The sequence below is a fragment of the Trachurus japonicus genome, chromosome 7, assembly GCF_045865225.1.
Source record: "Trachurus japonicus isolate A0001 chromosome 7, Traja_1.0".
NCBI lineage: Eukaryota > Metazoa > Chordata > Actinopteri > Carangiformes > Carangidae > Trachurus > Trachurus japonicus.
In genome coordinates, this window is record NC_140913.1 from 15875307 (window position 1) to 15892631 (window position 17325).

General features: G+C 42.2%; 1 protein-coding gene across 23 annotated transcripts in view; it reads right to left on the reverse strand.

Moving 5' to 3' along the window:
• The window catches only part of ubr4 (ubiquitin protein ligase E3 component n-recognin 4), a 50953-nt gene that overhangs the window by 21613 nt on the left and 12015 nt on the right, over window positions 1-17325 (reverse strand). For 16 of the 23 annotated variants that reach the window (XM_085781482.1, XM_085781487.1, XM_085781475.1 and 13 more), the window contains 33 exons: window positions 15315-15502; window positions 14999-15155; window positions 14761-14846; window positions 14280-14449; window positions 13666-13945; window positions 12473-12605; window positions 12169-12248; window positions 11905-12033; window positions 11301-11483; window positions 10889-11011; window positions 10551-10780; window positions 10082-10200; window positions 9896-9993; window positions 9352-9509; window positions 9028-9234; window positions 8798-8899; window positions 8608-8708; window positions 7513-7900; window positions 7302-7365; window positions 7006-7197; window positions 6596-6666; window positions 6243-6435; window positions 5251-5484; window positions 4993-5163; window positions 4673-4855; window positions 3893-4051; window positions 3497-3649; window positions 3121-3348; window positions 2718-2875; window positions 2360-2534; window positions 2036-2237; window positions 1594-1757; window positions 1260-1476 (listed from right to left, as the gene is read on the reverse strand). In XM_085781482.1, coding sequence (XP_085637608.1) covers window positions 1260-1476; window positions 1594-1757; window positions 2036-2237; window positions 2360-2534; window positions 2718-2875; window positions 3121-3348; window positions 3497-3649; window positions 3893-4051; window positions 4673-4855; window positions 4993-5163; window positions 5251-5484; window positions 6243-6435; window positions 6596-6666; window positions 7006-7197; window positions 7302-7365; window positions 7513-7900; window positions 8608-8708; window positions 8798-8899; window positions 9028-9234; window positions 9352-9509; window positions 9896-9993; window positions 10082-10200; window positions 10551-10780; window positions 10889-11011; window positions 11301-11483; window positions 11905-12033; window positions 12169-12248; window positions 12473-12605; window positions 13666-13945; window positions 14280-14449; window positions 14761-14846; window positions 14999-15155; window positions 15315-15502 — 5496 coding nt within the window. The remainder of the gene's footprint in view (window positions 1-1259; window positions 1477-1593; window positions 1758-2035; window positions 2238-2359; window positions 2535-2717; window positions 2876-3120; window positions 3349-3496; window positions 3650-3892; window positions 4052-4672; window positions 4856-4992; window positions 5164-5250; window positions 5485-6242; window positions 6436-6595; window positions 6667-7005; window positions 7198-7301; window positions 7366-7512; window positions 7901-8607; window positions 8709-8797; window positions 8900-9027; window positions 9235-9351; window positions 9510-9895; window positions 9994-10081; window positions 10201-10550; window positions 10781-10888; window positions 11012-11300; window positions 11484-11904; window positions 12034-12168; window positions 12249-12472; window positions 12606-13665; window positions 13946-14279; window positions 14450-14760; window positions 14847-14998; window positions 15156-15314; window positions 15503-17325) is intronic. The other 7 variants (XM_085781496.1, XM_085781495.1, XM_085781494.1 and 4 more) reach the window with 1 other exon arrangement.

The following is a 17325-nucleotide window of genomic DNA, read 5'->3' on the forward strand; positions in this document are numbered from 1 at the left end:
TAGCGGCTAATTCAACTGCAGTGATGGATAACTGTACCGGAGAGCCTCAACATGAGCTTCATCTGAGGAATAAACGGCAGCTTTTACCTGACGGGAGACCGACGCCTGAGCTACGGTAGCTAACAGCTAGCAGCTTTTACCTACTTTCTCTCTCTCCCTCCCTCCCTCCCTCCCTTTCTTATACATGCACACGCGCGCACACACACACACACACGGCCCAGGTTGTCTGTCATATCTGTTGTAAACCTTGTAATAACAGCTTGTTGAGTACAGTCAACACTATTGCTGCCTCGGTTTGAGTGTGGATTAATAGTTAACGGTTTGTTTAATGTGAGTGGTGGTCATCGCGTCCTGATGAGTTGGGTTTTAATAACAGCTGATAACGTAGCTGTGTAGATGGCGTGGATTGTGATGAGAAGGTGTTGCGCATATTAAGACTTATTTGTGCAAACCATTGTGCAAAACCTGTTTGTTGTGCCTTTTTGCGTGATAAGATGATTTGCCGAATTCTTCTTCCATTCCTGCAGCCTTTTGTCTCAATGTTAACGATGGCAAAATGTCGAGATATTTTATTACTTTATGAAAATGTCTGTGAGTTAAAAAAGAAAAAAGAAGTGGGCTACGCATTTTTGATTTGATTTGGCTTTTCGTGTATTTGGTTAAACACATATAAGTAACAGGAGAGAGACAGTGAGCGAGAGAGAGAGAGAGAGACGAGGAGAGAGAGAGAGAGGTCCGCTGGGTGAGCTAGATTAAGTTTTAACGGGAGAGAGAGCGGCGCACCGCGCTGTCAAAGATCGTCTCAGCAGAAAGGTGCTGGATGTGTGTGCTTTCAAGGCAAGGCCATCAAAATGAGAAATATCCATATCCAAACTACATCAGGCAGCAGTCTTCTAGTCAGAGAGGATGTGGCTGCACTGAGCTGAATAGAGGTTAACTCAGTGTTCGGTACCCAGCATGGCTGCGGCCAGGTGGAACGCACCGTGACGTCACCTACTGATAAGTATCTATATTGAAAGGCTGATTGGGAATGAACACTGACACCTGAAGCGCCATTACTTTCACAGTAAGTTGATCTGGGGCTGGGTGACAGTCTATAAATATTATTGTGATTATTTTCAGGCTATATCGCCATACACAATATGGAACTTCATGAATGCACAAAGCTTTGATACCCATCCCTACGTGAAACAAGCAAGACATATCCTCTTAAGTACAAGCAACCAGGCAGCATCATCACAGCACACTCTCGCTCTTACTGAAGATGGACAGCTTCTTGTCGGCCTGCAGGGCCTCCTCTCTGGTGAAAGGGAAGTCAAACCAGCGGGCTCTTGTCAGGTTTATCTGCATGGTTCGGCCAAAGACCTCCACGTAGGAAGGAGCCCTCTCGATGGCCTGAGTGCCCACCTGCACCCGCATGCCTGTCATAACCATCGAACTGTTGTTGTTGACGGCTTCCACTGTAAATCCCCCAGGCTGGAAGGAAACAACCAGAGTCATGAGTCCCTCTGTTTGAACCCTTACATGATTTAATTAATGGCATATTTTAAGAATGTATAAGAAAAAAGCACAAGTTTGGCAAAATGTCTCTACCTTTGTGTTGGCCACATACATCCCAGTGGAGTTCAGCCTGTGTTTGATCTGCTGTCCATTGTAAACCTGCAGCAAGTCATTGCCCCCAAACTCCACCTCTGTCAGCTGCTGGTTGTGTTCAAAGAAGTCCACTGGGAATGTCACCTGACTGGATGATCGCGTGGCTGATGGTAGAATGGTAGAATGATTGCATTAAAATTGGCACATGTGGTCGAAAAGTTAACATTTTCTTTTTTTTATTCCACTTTATTACAGAAATGTTAATGAAAACTTGATTGCACCTTGGTCGGTATGAACTTTCAAAAAATACAAGAGGAGGGAATAGAAAATATGATAGGGCCGAGTTTGTGACCATTGTTAGGATGTGATGATTTGATTGTACAAATCATCTATATTAGGATCCATTTCGCATCAAAAATAGTTGTATTGACTTCACACTCACTGGTGGCAGCCGCTTTGCGTTTGCGGACCGGCTTCATGATACTGATGCCACAGCTGGGCTGCAGTGAGGGCTGGAGCCAGTAGGAGGTGTTGTCCACATTAGCCATGTAGATTCGCAGGCTCCCGTCTTCACAGAGAAGAATCATGGTGGTGCGTTGTTGCTCATTACTGGCAGTGTGTCGGATCGCTACCATGTCTTGAATCTGGGGAAAAGAAACAGTAACCTAATGTTATCCTTAGGAAATGTTTCCCAATTACTTCTGTAATTGATCATGTTTTAACCTACTAGTGACAGTTATGCATCAACATAGTAAATGTCCATCACCTTAGCTTTGGCTGGCAGAGTTTTAATCTCTTGGATGAGGAAGGTGTCAGGTTTGACCATGATGACCAGTGGGATGCCTGTTGTCTGCTGCACACAGCACACCAGCCCTGGGTGGTTCATGACCTCAGACCACTGGCACAGAGCAGGGGATACCTTACTGCTACCACCGTTTGAGCTAAAGGGGGCAGGAGGACAAGACAGACATAAAAACACAGGCCAGACTTCCTCTAGTAACCCATTCATTCACTATAATAGAATATAAACTTTATTTGTCTGACCAGAAATGTGTCTTTGAGGGCTCAACATGCAGTGACAAGGAAATGAAGAGACCGTATATGTGTTGTAGAGGAAGTGTTACCCTTTGACGTTGATGGGAAAGAGCCTCTGCACGTCAGTGGTGCAACGGCTCACTGTGGCAGCGAAGGACTTTCCTTGACTGTAGCTGAAGAAAAGCATCTGAAGCACATGGGAGTAATAGACCGACACACCGCCGCCAGCGACCTGCCCATTGCTATCCTGGAAGTCACACAAAGGGAATTTACCTCAACATTGCTTCCTGCCATTCACAACTTTCCAGAAATACTGGTTTGAGTTGTGCTGTGTTGAGAGTTTGATAAATTGAAGTCAACAAATCCAGAAAATGCAGACAGAAATGTGCTGTAGAGTGGCAATAATGCAGTAAACAATGACATGTCTGTGCTTATGTGGCTCACACTATTTGGAAGGCATAATTTGATGAACTAGGTATACATCCCACGTACCTTCAAGTCCTCGTGGTTTATCTCCAAAACATTTGTGACATAGAAAGGGCCATGTTGGGCACTGCTAGACTCGTCCATGATCTGGGTGTACATGTACCCTGCTGAAGACATGATGACGATAATGTTCTTCCCCTCCTCGTTGAAAAGGAATGTAGCATCACGGATCTTGGAACTTGGCAGCAGGAAGTAGTACATGGGGCTCAGGGCATCCACTGATAAGTCATATATCTGTTAAGTGAGGGAGACATATGATAAAGATGGATGCAAGTGTTACGATATGCTAAAGATTACACCTACTGTAAGAAACCAACAGCAGGTCAATAATCTTGACTCAAAAGTACATCAAATTGGCATCTTCTGTGAACACATATACTACCTTGACAAAGTCAGCTGTGATGATCGCAAGCTCAGTCTGCGAGCCTGGTAACCAGATAGCTTTGATGATGAAGTTGCCTGTAGCCAGCTGTGGATGCAACACCAGATGGTCTGACACAGATCCTGTGCTGCTGAAAGTTAACACATGGCAGTCCTGGAAAGGAAAAGCACCCAAGTTATGTACTATGTCAATTCAAAATCTCAAAAGTATACTGTTAAATATTCTTATATAGCTTGTATGTCTATCTTCAATTGGATTCTCCAGTGATTTCTAATTATGACAAATTAGTTGTAGTTTCTATTTCTCGACTGAATTCCTCCATTAAAAAAAAAAAAAAATGTAATTCTGTGTGCCAAAAAAGATGATAAAAAACTGAAAAGAGGGTGATTGTCTGACCTTGAGGCCGCACACAGCGAGGTAATCTTCATTACAAGGGTTTCCTGTGAGACTGAGGACGGTGAAAGGGACTGGAGCAGAAGCCAGACGGGTCAGAGTTAGCTTCCTCTTGCTCGAGTCGGCTTGCTTCAGGAGAGTGGACAGCTGGAGAACTGTTATCTGTGTAGTGTAAAAAAAAAAAATGTTATGATTGTTATAAATGGGAAGGCACCACAAATTGGCTATGAACCTTAGAAATAAGTTCAAGAGAAACTAGGCAGGTTTTTTCCCGTGGCTATGCTACATTTTTACCCTAATTAAAAGCTCCGGAGTAATTGTGACAGTTAACTACATGACTTGTGACTTGTTACAAGTGAGAATGGAGGCTCTCTGCCTTCCACCTGGTGTCTCATGGCTGAAAACCAACCTTGCAACATCAGTGTAGTACTTGGCCCTGCGTCACAAATGTGCTCCGTAACCCGCAATCTTTTGTCTATCACAGTTAAGACTACACAAACACGTCATAACATCGTAACGTTATCCACCGCTCCTTGCATTGATTTTTCACCGGCTTTGTTTTAAACAAATGTACATGGCCAGGCGGAGGGTTAGTAAAACAGCGGAAAAGTGACCAGATTTGCATAGTTCCTGAAAAGCGTACAAGTAGATATTCGTTGCAACCATTGCTTGTTTTTTTAACGCAAGTTTAGGGAAAAATCTTAAAACCATTTAAAATCCTCTCAACCTCATTTAAAAAGAATCAAAAACAAATGAACTAAGTAACTAGGTTGTGCAGCTTACCTTTCCCTTTTCATGGCTGACTGCAAGGTGCTGGCGACGGCCATGTGGTGAGGACAAGACACACATCGCAACACGGCGGAGGACATGTGCACTGATGAGCTGGCGAATAGTTTGTCCCTGGTCACCACTGTAGTTCATCCTCACATTCTCAAAAGCTCCTTCCTGAGAGCCAAGTGTTGGCACCTGAGGAAAAAGTGCTACATTTTAGAAAACTAATCCACAGAGGATAAAAAATATCTAGTTTCTGATAAGGTTTAAATAAATGATCAATGAATTACGTGATATTCCTAACCCGATCCAAACTCTAGAGTTCATCATACCATTAACTGGTCCGTCATCTCCACATTTTTGTCCTGAGTATGCAGTTCATTGAGGGCTTGTTGAGCACGGCTGCTGCTTCCCACTGCTGATGCCTGCTGGAAGTTGGTCTGGATAGCCTCCATGAGAAACATGAGCATCTCCAGTATGACTGCTGCAGTGGATGATCCCATCTGACATTGAAAAAGAGCCAAAAGTTTGAGTCACACAATCTACAGTGCTGAGCATATAAAATAAATCTTAAAAGCATTTTCCCTCACCACTTGTGTAAGCAGCTCTTCCTGGCAGCCTTCAATGCTCTTGCACACGCTGCTCTTCTTAGGTCTGTCCTCATCTCCAGATTTGCCATCACAGATTGTGACCTTGCCCTTGTCAGAGGGTGAGGCGTTCTGATGGCGGATAGCGCTCTCAGGCATACGCAGTTCACTCTGGAACGCAGACGACTCTTTGAGAGTGGAGCCCATGCCACTGCTGGGGCTGCGCTTGACCAAGGCCTGTAGATGATACAACACAGAAATAAAGCAGTGAGAACAGCAACAGGGTTCATACTCACATCAATATAATAAACAGTATTATCAAATACAGGATTTTCACATGGGAGTATCATCACTGTTTTACTGCTTTACAATTAGAATAACTTGTTTTTGTTCACTTTGCTAGCTTCTCCACAATATAGAGTGTATAGTATTGAGAAAGGTTCTGTTGCATGGAGGCACACTTTATGTCATCTGCCTCCACAGGCAAAATAAGTCACTGATTGAAAAAGACCTTTGATAGAACTGGAGCATTATCAACTGAACAATAAAATTCCTGAATACCCATAGCATAGACTTTGTTGTTCCCTTTGTAGGATAGTTCAGACCATAATGTGTATAACTACAAAACTGGAAAAAAGTAGATTTTAAAACGTGGACCATTGAGAGCCAATATAATCAAAACAAAGAATAAAGCACTGGAATCACAAAAACAAAGAAAGATGCAAAAGTTCTATCACACATCGTATCAAACTGACAACAAACTGAAGGTAAAATGTAGTTGATGGTTTGTACATCGTCACATGCACATTGAGAGATTCATCATTTAAGATTAACTAGGAAAGCTGGCCTTTTCAGTACACAAAATGTTGACAATAGACATTTGTTAACATGATTTCTCTTGTTTCCTGACCACTTGTGTGGGCTAGCTATAACCCTGACCAAATGAAATGACTGGATGGAAGTCAATGGGGGAATGACTTGCAAGCCAAAGTTACCGCTGTTGTTCTCTTCCCATGATGACCTGAGGTATTCGGTCTCACCTGGCAGCTGCCATCCTCTTTGGCACCGCAGTCACAGAAGAAAGAGCCATATTTGGCATAGGAGATCTCATGGTCTTTGTGACAGACCTTGGCGCACACTGTGCACACACCTACCCCATCCACCATCTTACAGGTATGACAGTGGTACCTGCAGAATAAAAAGGAACAATGCAAGACTCTGTATAGTTTATCAGGCCAGTCAAGATAAGATGTCACCCGCATTTCCATACTGTACCAAAAGATCAATGCTTCCATTAAATTGACCACGATTAAACTGAAAGCACAGGGAACACTGAGCTTTTCTTTACCAGTGCTGGTTCATGAATTCCTTCTGAGTAATGGTGAAGGTGCAGAGTTTGTTGCAAAGGGAATCTTCATCCTGTCAAACAATGACAAATGTATTAAGATGGATTGTTCCATTTAGCAAATAATGGAGCAAAAAAAAAGAAAAGAAAATAACAACACTATTTACTATTACTATTAAATGCATAGCTTGACTATGTTTCAGTGAATCACTAGTGGTACAGACTTTTAATATAATACTGTTACTTGCAGGTCCACAGTGGAGATAAAAATGTTAACACATGTAGCAGATTGACCCACAACATCCCCAAACTAAGACTGGCGGTGGTGGTGTTTGTGGCTGCGAGCTCCAGACAAACTGTTTTCTGAGATTTTGTATCAAAGAGAGGATAGACATAAAGGGGTGAGATCTCACAGAGTCCTCTGCCTGGGAATCATCCTCTTCTACTGCAAGTTCCTCCACCCAGTCCGAGTCCACCTCCATGGCCTTCTCTTCTCCCTCCATCAGCAGTGCTGAGGTACCTTGTCCACTGCTTTGCCGCAAGGCGTTCATTACATCAGCCAAATAGGAGATGATGTGGCACGAACACTCCAGCATGCTTGCATGCTAAAACCAAGGAACAAGTGCAGAAAATTGACATAACCTTTGATTCAATGCTAATTTGACAAATTTAGCATTTATAATTTGTGGCAATTCACTGATTAACATACCTTTCCTTGGGATACGTTCGTGCTCACTTTTTCCACAACATTCTTCTGTGTTAAATACTTTTTGCTGCAAAGAAGAATTTGAGTAACTTAAAAAAAAAAGTAACTTGTGAACAACTAACCATTTATATGTCTGGTCTTTTACTTTATACCTAGTACTGATGCCAAAAAAGCATAAATCAGGAACAGCATATCAGTGAAACTTGTTTCTTACCATCTGGTCAGCCAGTCAATAGCTGCCCTGTGCAGCTGCAGGTGGCCGGCCCCTTGTCCAGCACTGGCGAGTGTGGCCATGATGACCATGAGCTCAGGAAAGCCCGTTCCATCCCCATTGGACAGCATGTCTGTTGCCATGGGAATGAGTGTGCTGAGGAGGACGGTGCACACTCCTTCTCCCACCTGGCTGTTGTCGCGCACAATATGAGTGGTGAGCAGCTGCAGAAGCTGCCGGTTTTCCTGCACTATTTCCAGCTGTTCCGAATCCTTCGGTGGTGTGGCCGTCATGCGTGTCAGCCAGGACTGCAGTCGAGATGGCTCCACACAGGCCAGCTGGGCCAAAGAGCCACACAGGCACAGCAGGCTGGGGTTTGGACTCTTCTCCGCTGGGGATAAAAGCAGGACCATGACGTTTAAGATAACAGAGACATCTGATGCATTGGCATGTTGCAGCTTTTTTGATTTTTGATTTTTGACACTTTAAAGGTAGAGTCTGGAGGTTTTTGGTCAAAAATAAACGCTAAACTTATACAAATGAAATCCGTCTTGATCATCACCTATGGGCATCTAGTCCTGTGTGGTGGTGACTGTGTCTGCAGAGTCCCCTCCCCCTGCCTGTATTTTGGTCTTTTGCTTTGTTTTGTTGTGCACGGGGACGCTTCTGGGGGGAGAGTCTGTGTTTTCTCTCCAGCCAATGACAGAGCTCAGGTGAAGCTCCGCACAGCACAGTAGGAGGGCTGCTAGCCCCACTAGCTGTCCCGGATGCTAGCGGGTGCTAGCAGCGGATGCTATTCGCCATCACGAACACCCGCTAGCTCGACGTTACTTCTGCTAGCGATGGCGACTAGCATCCGCCGCTAGTACCCACTTCACATCTCACCACAACGGTCCTCATACTTGTTACAGCATAACACTGGAGGCTCCCGTTGCCGGTGACGGTCGGGTATCGGCCTGCCACTCCAGCGTTTTACTCGGACTGTATTTCCTTTTCGTTGAATGTTTTGTTTACAAACTGTAACAAACAAACCTCCAGACTCTACCTTTACACTAAGTGTGTGTTATTGAAATTAACTCTCACAACATGGAGACTTACTGAGCTGGAAGAGCTTGGTGAAGAACTTCAGCACTCTGTTGCAGAACTTCGCTGACAGGTTTTCATTGGCTGTTGCCATCATAATCTGGACAAGCTCACCACTGGAATAAAAAGCCGTATGAATCAGGTGCACTACACATGATGTACACATGTGTAACAATGTGGACTGGTTTATCACTTAAGCACATACCTGAAAGAGAAGAACTCCTCCATGGCCTTACGGACTTGACTGCTCTCAAGCTGTTTTTCAAGGTACTGGAGGCATTCCTCCAAGACAGACTCATCCAAACCACTGGAAAATCAGAGAAAAGCTTGTGAGATCAACGAGATGCAAAAAAAAGCAGACAGGTTAAATGGTTTAGAAAGAGAAAAGTAGAAAAAAACATTAATGCTGTTAATAATGTTTTACACAAGACTAACCTGTTGGGGTCTGAGTGGTTGGCAATGATGTTGTAACACCCAGTCACCAAACGCTCATAGATGCGTGCCAGGAAGGCGTCTGACTCTGATGGTCCGAGGATGCGCTCCAGTGAGGTGCTGCTGATCTCAGCCACGCTTTCTGTGCTGCTCTCCAGGAGGAGGGGCAGCAGAGTGCGCACAACCTGAGAGGGATTCAGCTCCTCAGTGCTGAGGGGGGCAAACATACAGTAATTTCAACAGGCAGCTACAGCACAGGCACGTAGACTCCATTGATGACATACCACTGCTTATGTGTGAAATGATTCAGATTTCAGGAGCTCTTACACAATGAGGTCCCCTGTGAGGCGAACCAGCGAGAGTAAGATGTGTTTGAGGGAAGAGACCAGAGGCAAGGACTGACAACTCAGTGTGCCCAGGTGAGCCGCTTGGATGGCACTGATGTAGCTCTCTGATGGAATGGTATCATTGGCAAAGGCATTTCGCTGAGAGAGAAAACAAACCAGATTATTAGTCTCATTATTGCTGATAAAATTATTTTTTGCCGTGGTTGGCAGGGTCTTTATTTAACTCTTTATCGTATTGTCTGATACAATTAATATCCTACAACAAATTCAATTAGGAGTCTGCATTAAAACAGAAATTTCAAGAAATGTTTCCAAAAATTACATGCTACACTCAAATGAATAAAATAACCACAGTAAACTGCTCTGAACATTTATTAGACAGAGCCAAGAGAACAAAGGTAGGATGTCGCATTTTATGGTCATGTTGTCAGTCGAAGAGTTTAAGAAGGTTCAGGTGGTAAAAGCAAAACTACATTCAGCGATTAAATTAAACTGAGCCATAAGTAACAACTTCAGTCACTTACCCATGAGCCAATGTTGGGGAATTCATTGGTGTGGATGCTGTTCCAAGTCTCACAAATGGTTTGAACAGCCGATGGTAAGTTCTGCACGATGCTATGACCTGTAAAGTTTCATTTTAAAAGGTTAGATTGCATGTGCACAAATTATAGGAAAGAACGTGCTTCTTTCTGAGTAATTCTTCCACATACCGAGCACGTTGGCCTTGCAGCGAGTGGATCCAATAGACAGAACTGCAGCGTAACCTTGGAGCTTGGCATCTGTCAGCTTGTTCTCTCCTTCCTCTGGGATGTTCATTAGTAGGTAAGACCTGTTTACAGGTTACACATCGGATTCAATTTTACACACACATATGCAAAAAGATTGTTTCTCAGTACTGTATGATCTGAATGACATGTTGTCGGACCATGAAGGCCATGCAACTTCACCACTGTAAATTCTGTTTGAATTTGCTGATATGTTTACATTTGTCCTCTGTAACATGTGGAAGACCATGTGGGAAACCATGTGGGAAACCATGTGGGAAACCATGTTGCTTTTTTGTTTAATCATCTACTTTTAATCTGTATTCTTAATTCATCAAACAAATTAAGTCATCTTTGGGCCTGCCAGATAAAACTGGTGAGTGTGTGATGAGCCACATCAGCTCTTCTTTCTCACCTGGTGAAGGCTGTGTAAACATCAGTGAGCTGTAGTGTGGCTGGCAGCAGGTTCTTTGTAATCTCAGTGGATTTATGGGCATCTGCCTCGATGGCAACCTTGGATAGGTGCTCATCTAAGGAAACCTGCACTTTAGAGATGACTGCATCCAGTGTATAGATGGCTTGCAGAGAGGGTAACTGATGTAGTGGGAGAATGGCGTTTGGGTCTACACTGGAGAAGGTGGAAATCTGCAACAAAAAACAAAGTAAAGCTGTGAAAGGCTGAAAACGGAGTACAGACAGAAGTTGACTAACAATAAATATGCACATCATCAGTGACGACGTTACAATAGTTACCTGTCTGGCGATGTACTCCTCTGCCAGCTCCACGTCATATTTAACCGTACTGCACTTAGCAGAGGTCATCTCAACTAGTGAGGCTGCTTGGTCGGCTTTCATTCCCTGCTTCACCAAGTGTTCCTGTCAATGAGACACAGGCATTTTATACATCAAAACATCAATGGACATTAATTATTGAAGATATTACACAATAGGATTAAGGACAGGATACGGGACATAGAACACATTTAAAATCATAAATCAAGCGTGTAAAAAAAATGTTATTGTTTCCAGATTAAACGCATGCGTTAATTTTGGGAGCCCTAGCTGAAAATAAAATGCTGTAAAATGATGAAACAAAGTCATATGTAATATTTGGCACCCTTCATGCTGAAAAAGCATTCAGTTGTATATTCAGCTGTCAACTGACCTTGATCCAGTTCACATAGGTAGATACCCGGAGACGTGAGGACCACCGGAGTGTGTGCAGAATGTCGCTCTCACTGGGGTCACTGCAGCCATTCTTTAGCTGCTCCATGTAGGCTTTTGAAGGAGGTAAAACACCCAGAATCCTCCACAGCACCAGGAAGTAGTACTGGAGGGAGCAGGCCTCCTGTGCACAGGTGATAAACATACATTGTTCAATAAATTGCAGTCAGTTGCTGTCAAAGTCACTGTCTGCTGCTGCTCAGCGTGTATCAATTAAAACGTATTCTTCTATGTAAATTAGTAAAGAATCTATCTCAATAACATTAAGATTAATTTGTTCACCTCTTGATTACTTTTTAGTACCATTAATTTAGTCTGTTGGTGCTCGACAGAGATTTCTCAACCTCATACTATATGCAGATAGGCCATAACAAGTCATTTCTGCCAGAAGATGCAGGTCAACATGGTAAAACAATATTAAGAGATATAACCCAAGTAATCAGCAAAACTTTCAAAAGTAACAGAAACTAATACAATCTTATTATGTCTTGGGCTTACTTTCCCTGGTGCACAATTCATATTTTGTTTGTGTGATGTGTTCTCACCATTGGAGTGATGGGCTTGTTCTCCTGTCTTCTTGCTGTGTCAAACTGAGAACCTGCTGCCAGGAGCGAAATGAGCCTTGCATACAATTCATCATATTTAACTGTTCCGTTGAACAGCTTAGGAAAGACCTATTGGGGAAAAAACCCATATAAAAATATCAATGATATACAAGTATTGAATATATGAATTATATTTCTATATGCATGCACCATCTCCAGCATACCTAACTGTATAAATGAAAATGATTTGAGAAAAGGTCTCACCTTGCTGTCTAGTCTGCTGATATCATCTTCAGATACCTCAGGGGACAGAACGCAGTAGAACTTGGGCTGAACATTTGAATCTAAAGAAAAAAAAGATTTGGATACATGAATGTTTCACCCACTACCAATGAAAACAGTATCAAACATCCTATTTGTGGATAAGAAGGAAGAACACAAAAGCGGAGGTTAGAAGATATGAATGCTGGGAAATATTGGTTGTGGCAATTATTTTTATTTTACCAGTGACATTACTAAGATTGGTTTAAATCCTCAAAAGTTAGTTTGTGGTGAGTTTTGGTCCTACCTGCTGAACAATGTTTGGCCCAGTTCTCCTCAACCTCTTTGAATCCATAGTAAAGAGGGAGACTGCTGCGTTTGCCACCGTCCTGAAGAGAACTAGGCCCAGTGGATGGTGGGGTGAGGAGGTTGTACTGCACCTACACACAGATTTGAGTTACCATTGTTATTATCCAGTTGCATTAGAAAACAGTTCAGAATACCACTTAATTTGGCTGCTATGTTATTCATGTAGTTACTCAGAACATGTGGCATTTTAATGAAAGACATTAACTAGCAAAGTGACTGTATGGGAAAAAAATCCACACTGTGCATTTAAATCAAACAAGAACTTATTTACTAACTTGGTCCGACTTAGGAAATGATTACCGTATTTCCTCTAATAGTAGCCGGTATCTATTTAATAGCCGGGTCTGTTATAATGGCCGGGGGCGTGGTTTACACGAACAAATAAAGGCCGGCCCCAAATACAGGCCGGGTCAATGGGAAAAAAACAAACAAACAGAAAAAACCTGAATTTCAGTCACTGTGGATGCACTGGTCTCAGGCGGCCAAACACGGATGCAGTAACCCACAAGTGCCAGCAGATGGCAGTAGCTAGATCTGAAGTGCCACATGAACCCACGCTTCAAGGAAACAGTCACTGACAACTCGACCGAAGAGAGCTTTAGCAGCATGGCGTGTCACTACCCGATTTGCGACGCTACCCGATCTGTGACAAAACTGGTCTGCGCATGACATGGTGTTACTTTTATTTATTTATTCATTCATTCTGACCACTTGTGCTCCAGCGTTTATTAGCCTAATCCTGTCCAGCTGATCGCTGCTGTTGCGGTACCTGCTACAGTAATGTGTAAAAAAATATAATTAATTGTAGGCAGAATGAAAACTGAGCACGGTAACTGTCAAATTTGAGCACCAGCATGAAACAGAGGAAGAAATAATAGCCTCTCTCAAATATAAGCCGGTCTCCAATACAGGCCGGTTCCCCTGGGCAGCTAAAGTAAATAAAGGCCTCGGCCTCTATTAGAGGAAATACGGTAAATCAACATATCCTCTGGATGATATAAACCACAATAGGATAGGATAAAATATTTAGATAATATAAAATAAAAGGAACATTTACAACCATACAACCAACTTTTGTGTAATTTACTGTCAGGACAAAACAAAAACAACCATTAGAAAATAATTGTTGACCTGTTCGAAAAGGTACAAGGGGGCCTTGGAGTAGTGGCGCAGCAGGTAGTCAAACACAAGCAACAGGCGGGCCAGGTTGAGGGGCACCGCTTTCAGCTGGGAGTCTCTGCTCTGTGCCACTTCAATGATGGCCTGGGTGACCAGGGTGAGGACTGACCGTCGCCCGCGCTCAGACAGATTGTGGAAAAGGAGCAGCAGGAGCTGGAGGTGCTCCACATTAAGGTCGTCTTCTCCATGAACAGAACCCTGGATGGTGTGTTGCTTCAATGTTCCCAAAAACCTTAGGGTAAAAGGTAACAGAGGAGAGAAATTGTAAAAAAGGATACTTACTACATTCACGGAAATCAGGTGTGGTTTTACAAACTCACACATTGCATTGAATACAGATGAGCTTGAAATGTAATTTAAGCTCATGTAACTTAAGGTGGATACCAAAGTGAAGCACTACATTGTCTATGAACTCCAATTGTTTTTTGAAATGTTTAGTTTATGTGACAGCAGCCAAATATTTTTTATACCAATGCAAACTGAATTAAATTTCATTACAGTGACAGTAAGAAAATGTTAGCCACTCTCATTAGACATTACAGCCATGGATGCCATGGCAACCATACCTTTCCCAGACTTTCATACATTCAGGCACATCTGGTTCTCCTTGCACATTGGCTTTGTGCTGCCATATGAGGAGAAGTCTGGAGAGGACTGATAATGACTGTGGATGAATGTACAGAGGCCAGGGACCCTCTGAAAAGGGTGCAACACCTAACTGCTGCAGAAGGGTACTCTGAGAATGAGAAGAGGTGCAATAGTTAGACACTGACACTAAACAAATAATTTTTACAGAAGTTTATCATTAGAGATGCCTCGGTCGAGTATATTAACAGACAAAAATCAAATGATAAAGTTTATTCACCAGGCTAAACTTCACAAATAATCTTGTAAGGTATTGATGGAGGCAGGCTGCGTTCAAATTATGACAAATGTAAGAAATATTTAAACAATATAAATATATCAGAACATAGTTGCAGCCCTGTGTATTTTCTGGACAAAGGTTGAATTTTCTCCTGTGTGTGCAGTATTACAAATTCCTCTTACCTGCAAGGCCGGGGATGGAAGATCTGATGTCACCAAGGTGTGGTTAAAGTGATACAGAGCTAAAGAAAACACTTCATCTGAGGAACCTGAACAGAAAAAAAATGTATTAAACACTGCATTGCACTGTTGTCTATCAATAATGGATTATATCCATTATTGGCTACTAGGCCAAGAGAAGAGAGAGATTTAGGGTTGATTCTTGAGGTACGATTCACAGTGTGACTGTTCTCAGCCATACCTTTGACATCCTTGTCCACATCTTTGATGATACTGGCTAGTGTAGCCATGTGCTGCTCTGTAAGGGACACACTCAGATAGTTGCGAATGAAGTTGTTCCTGGACTTGAGCATTGAGGTGGTGATGAAGTTCAGAATGCTGGACGCTAAACTGAGAAACTAGAGGGAAAAGCAATACAACTTATTTTTGCTGTCACAAGCTGTTAGTTATGACATTAGGACAGATATGCTAGCATTAAAAATACGGTAATACAAGTGGAGCTTACTATCGCCTTGCAACCTTATTCTGTAAGTTGTCAGGTACAAAAAAACACTTACTAGCTCTGGATCTTTACGACCAGCTAAGATGTTTCCATTCTCACTCGGATTCTGCTTGCTGGGGCTCTTCAGTCTGGGAGAAGTCTCCAGCGGTGGGGGTGGAGGTGGTGGTGGGGGAGCTACTTTGTCTTTGGTGGGTGAAATTGTCTCCTCAAACCAAAGCCCCAAGATGGGTTCACTGTCATCATCTAAAAAAAATATATTTATATCAATATCTTAGACTGGAGCTGAGAGATAATCCACAACTTGCAACACGTGTGGTGTGTCATCAAAAGGTAAAATGTACAAAGCTTTAAACTAGTTTATGAAACCTACAACAAATGTACAGGCGGTGGACAAGAGGCAAACACTGCGGTAAAAAGTGAACATGTACTGAGGCTCTGCTGGTGAATATCCACTTAAAGAAAGACACAAACAATTTATCTTCTTTCTATCTATCTTTTTTAGAAGACCCCCACTTTTAAATGTTGTCACTGAGTATGAGATAAAGCTTGGTGATTTTGTTTTTGTGTGTTTCCACCAAAACACTTGCCATCCAAACAGGTGGGAAACGATTATGAATAGCATATTGAATGTTTTTTTAATTGAGGAGCTCCAACAGATTCCTAGAATATCATTGAAATGTGATTTGGAATTTAATGGATTGAACAAAAACATTTTTTAAGGTTTATCAGAGTTAAAAAATAAAAAAGTCAACAAAAATACTCTAAGCAAAATAGCATAAAATGTTGATTTTATATCTGGAATCGTGTGTGTCTTTATATACAGTACAGTGAGCCAAACAATGCAAAAGAGAGGGTCAAGTTCACACTTTGTGAGGCACATGTATTGTTACTCTCCAATGGAAGCTGGATCTGCTGTGTGAGAGCACATCACTACTGCATTGTTTCATAACAGTGAGCACTGTGTTACACTCAAAATGTCACAAGCACTAGGATTTTTTTATGCACTAGCATCATGCATCAGCTAGAACTCATGAACGTTTAACAATTACACTAAAATACAGTAGATTTAGTTTTGCATGCTCTTAAAATTTTTCAAGCACCAGATTAACCCTCTAACTATAATGATAGAAGGTTGATTCTGTCACATGGCCAACCACCTACTCTTGATTGTTTTTAATTATATTTACTCTGAACAGATGTTGCATTCAGTAGTGAAGACATAATGATGTCTAGAAAAAAATGGAATTGAAATATAATATTACTCATTTTATATGCAAAGAGATCTTCATTGCTTCCCTTCCCTCCCCCTTAGCCATGAAGTTTTTTGTTTAATCCTTTGAAGATGGGATTTGAAGCGCTGACAGATTCACCTTCATCTTCACAAAACATTTAGGTTTAACAGAGTCTGCCTGGCATCCTTATCCACCACCTGATCGAACTGTGATGACAGTTTTAGCCCTGTCTTCACAAGTGCAGGATATGTCAGCAGATATGATTACATTCTAAAACACCACCACTACATTATGCACTAACAGCATTTGTCGCAGAAAGCCCATGACCAGCAGAGAAGTCACAAGGCACCACTTGAGTTCAGAGCAGAAAGGCCAGTCATTCCAATCAACCCTCTCTAGGTCTGTCCATAATCCACTGAGCATTGATGTTTCCCAGAAGAACTACAGAATTATCAGACCACTCACCAGCCCTGGCTACTTGTCAATCACAGGGGTTACAATAGCAAAATTATCATTATAATTGAAAAGCAGTAGTAGGCGACAGTAGGCGTAGCCAGTTTAGGTGTGTACAGTATGTGTAGATCAACTCAAGTACACAAAACAACTTAATTTTTTTGAAAGAATATCACTTTAAGTTGATATTCACATTTGCATGCAACATACAAAAATCATCTTTTAGGTGACAGCAAGACGTAGCGTAGTGTATTTAAGCCCATAGTTTACAAGCACAACTTCAATTTGTCATATTCAAGAATAAGACCACTGTTTTGATGTGGGCGCCACAGTATTTTGGTACTAAAGATATTTTTATTCATGTGTAAAAAGTAACACTAT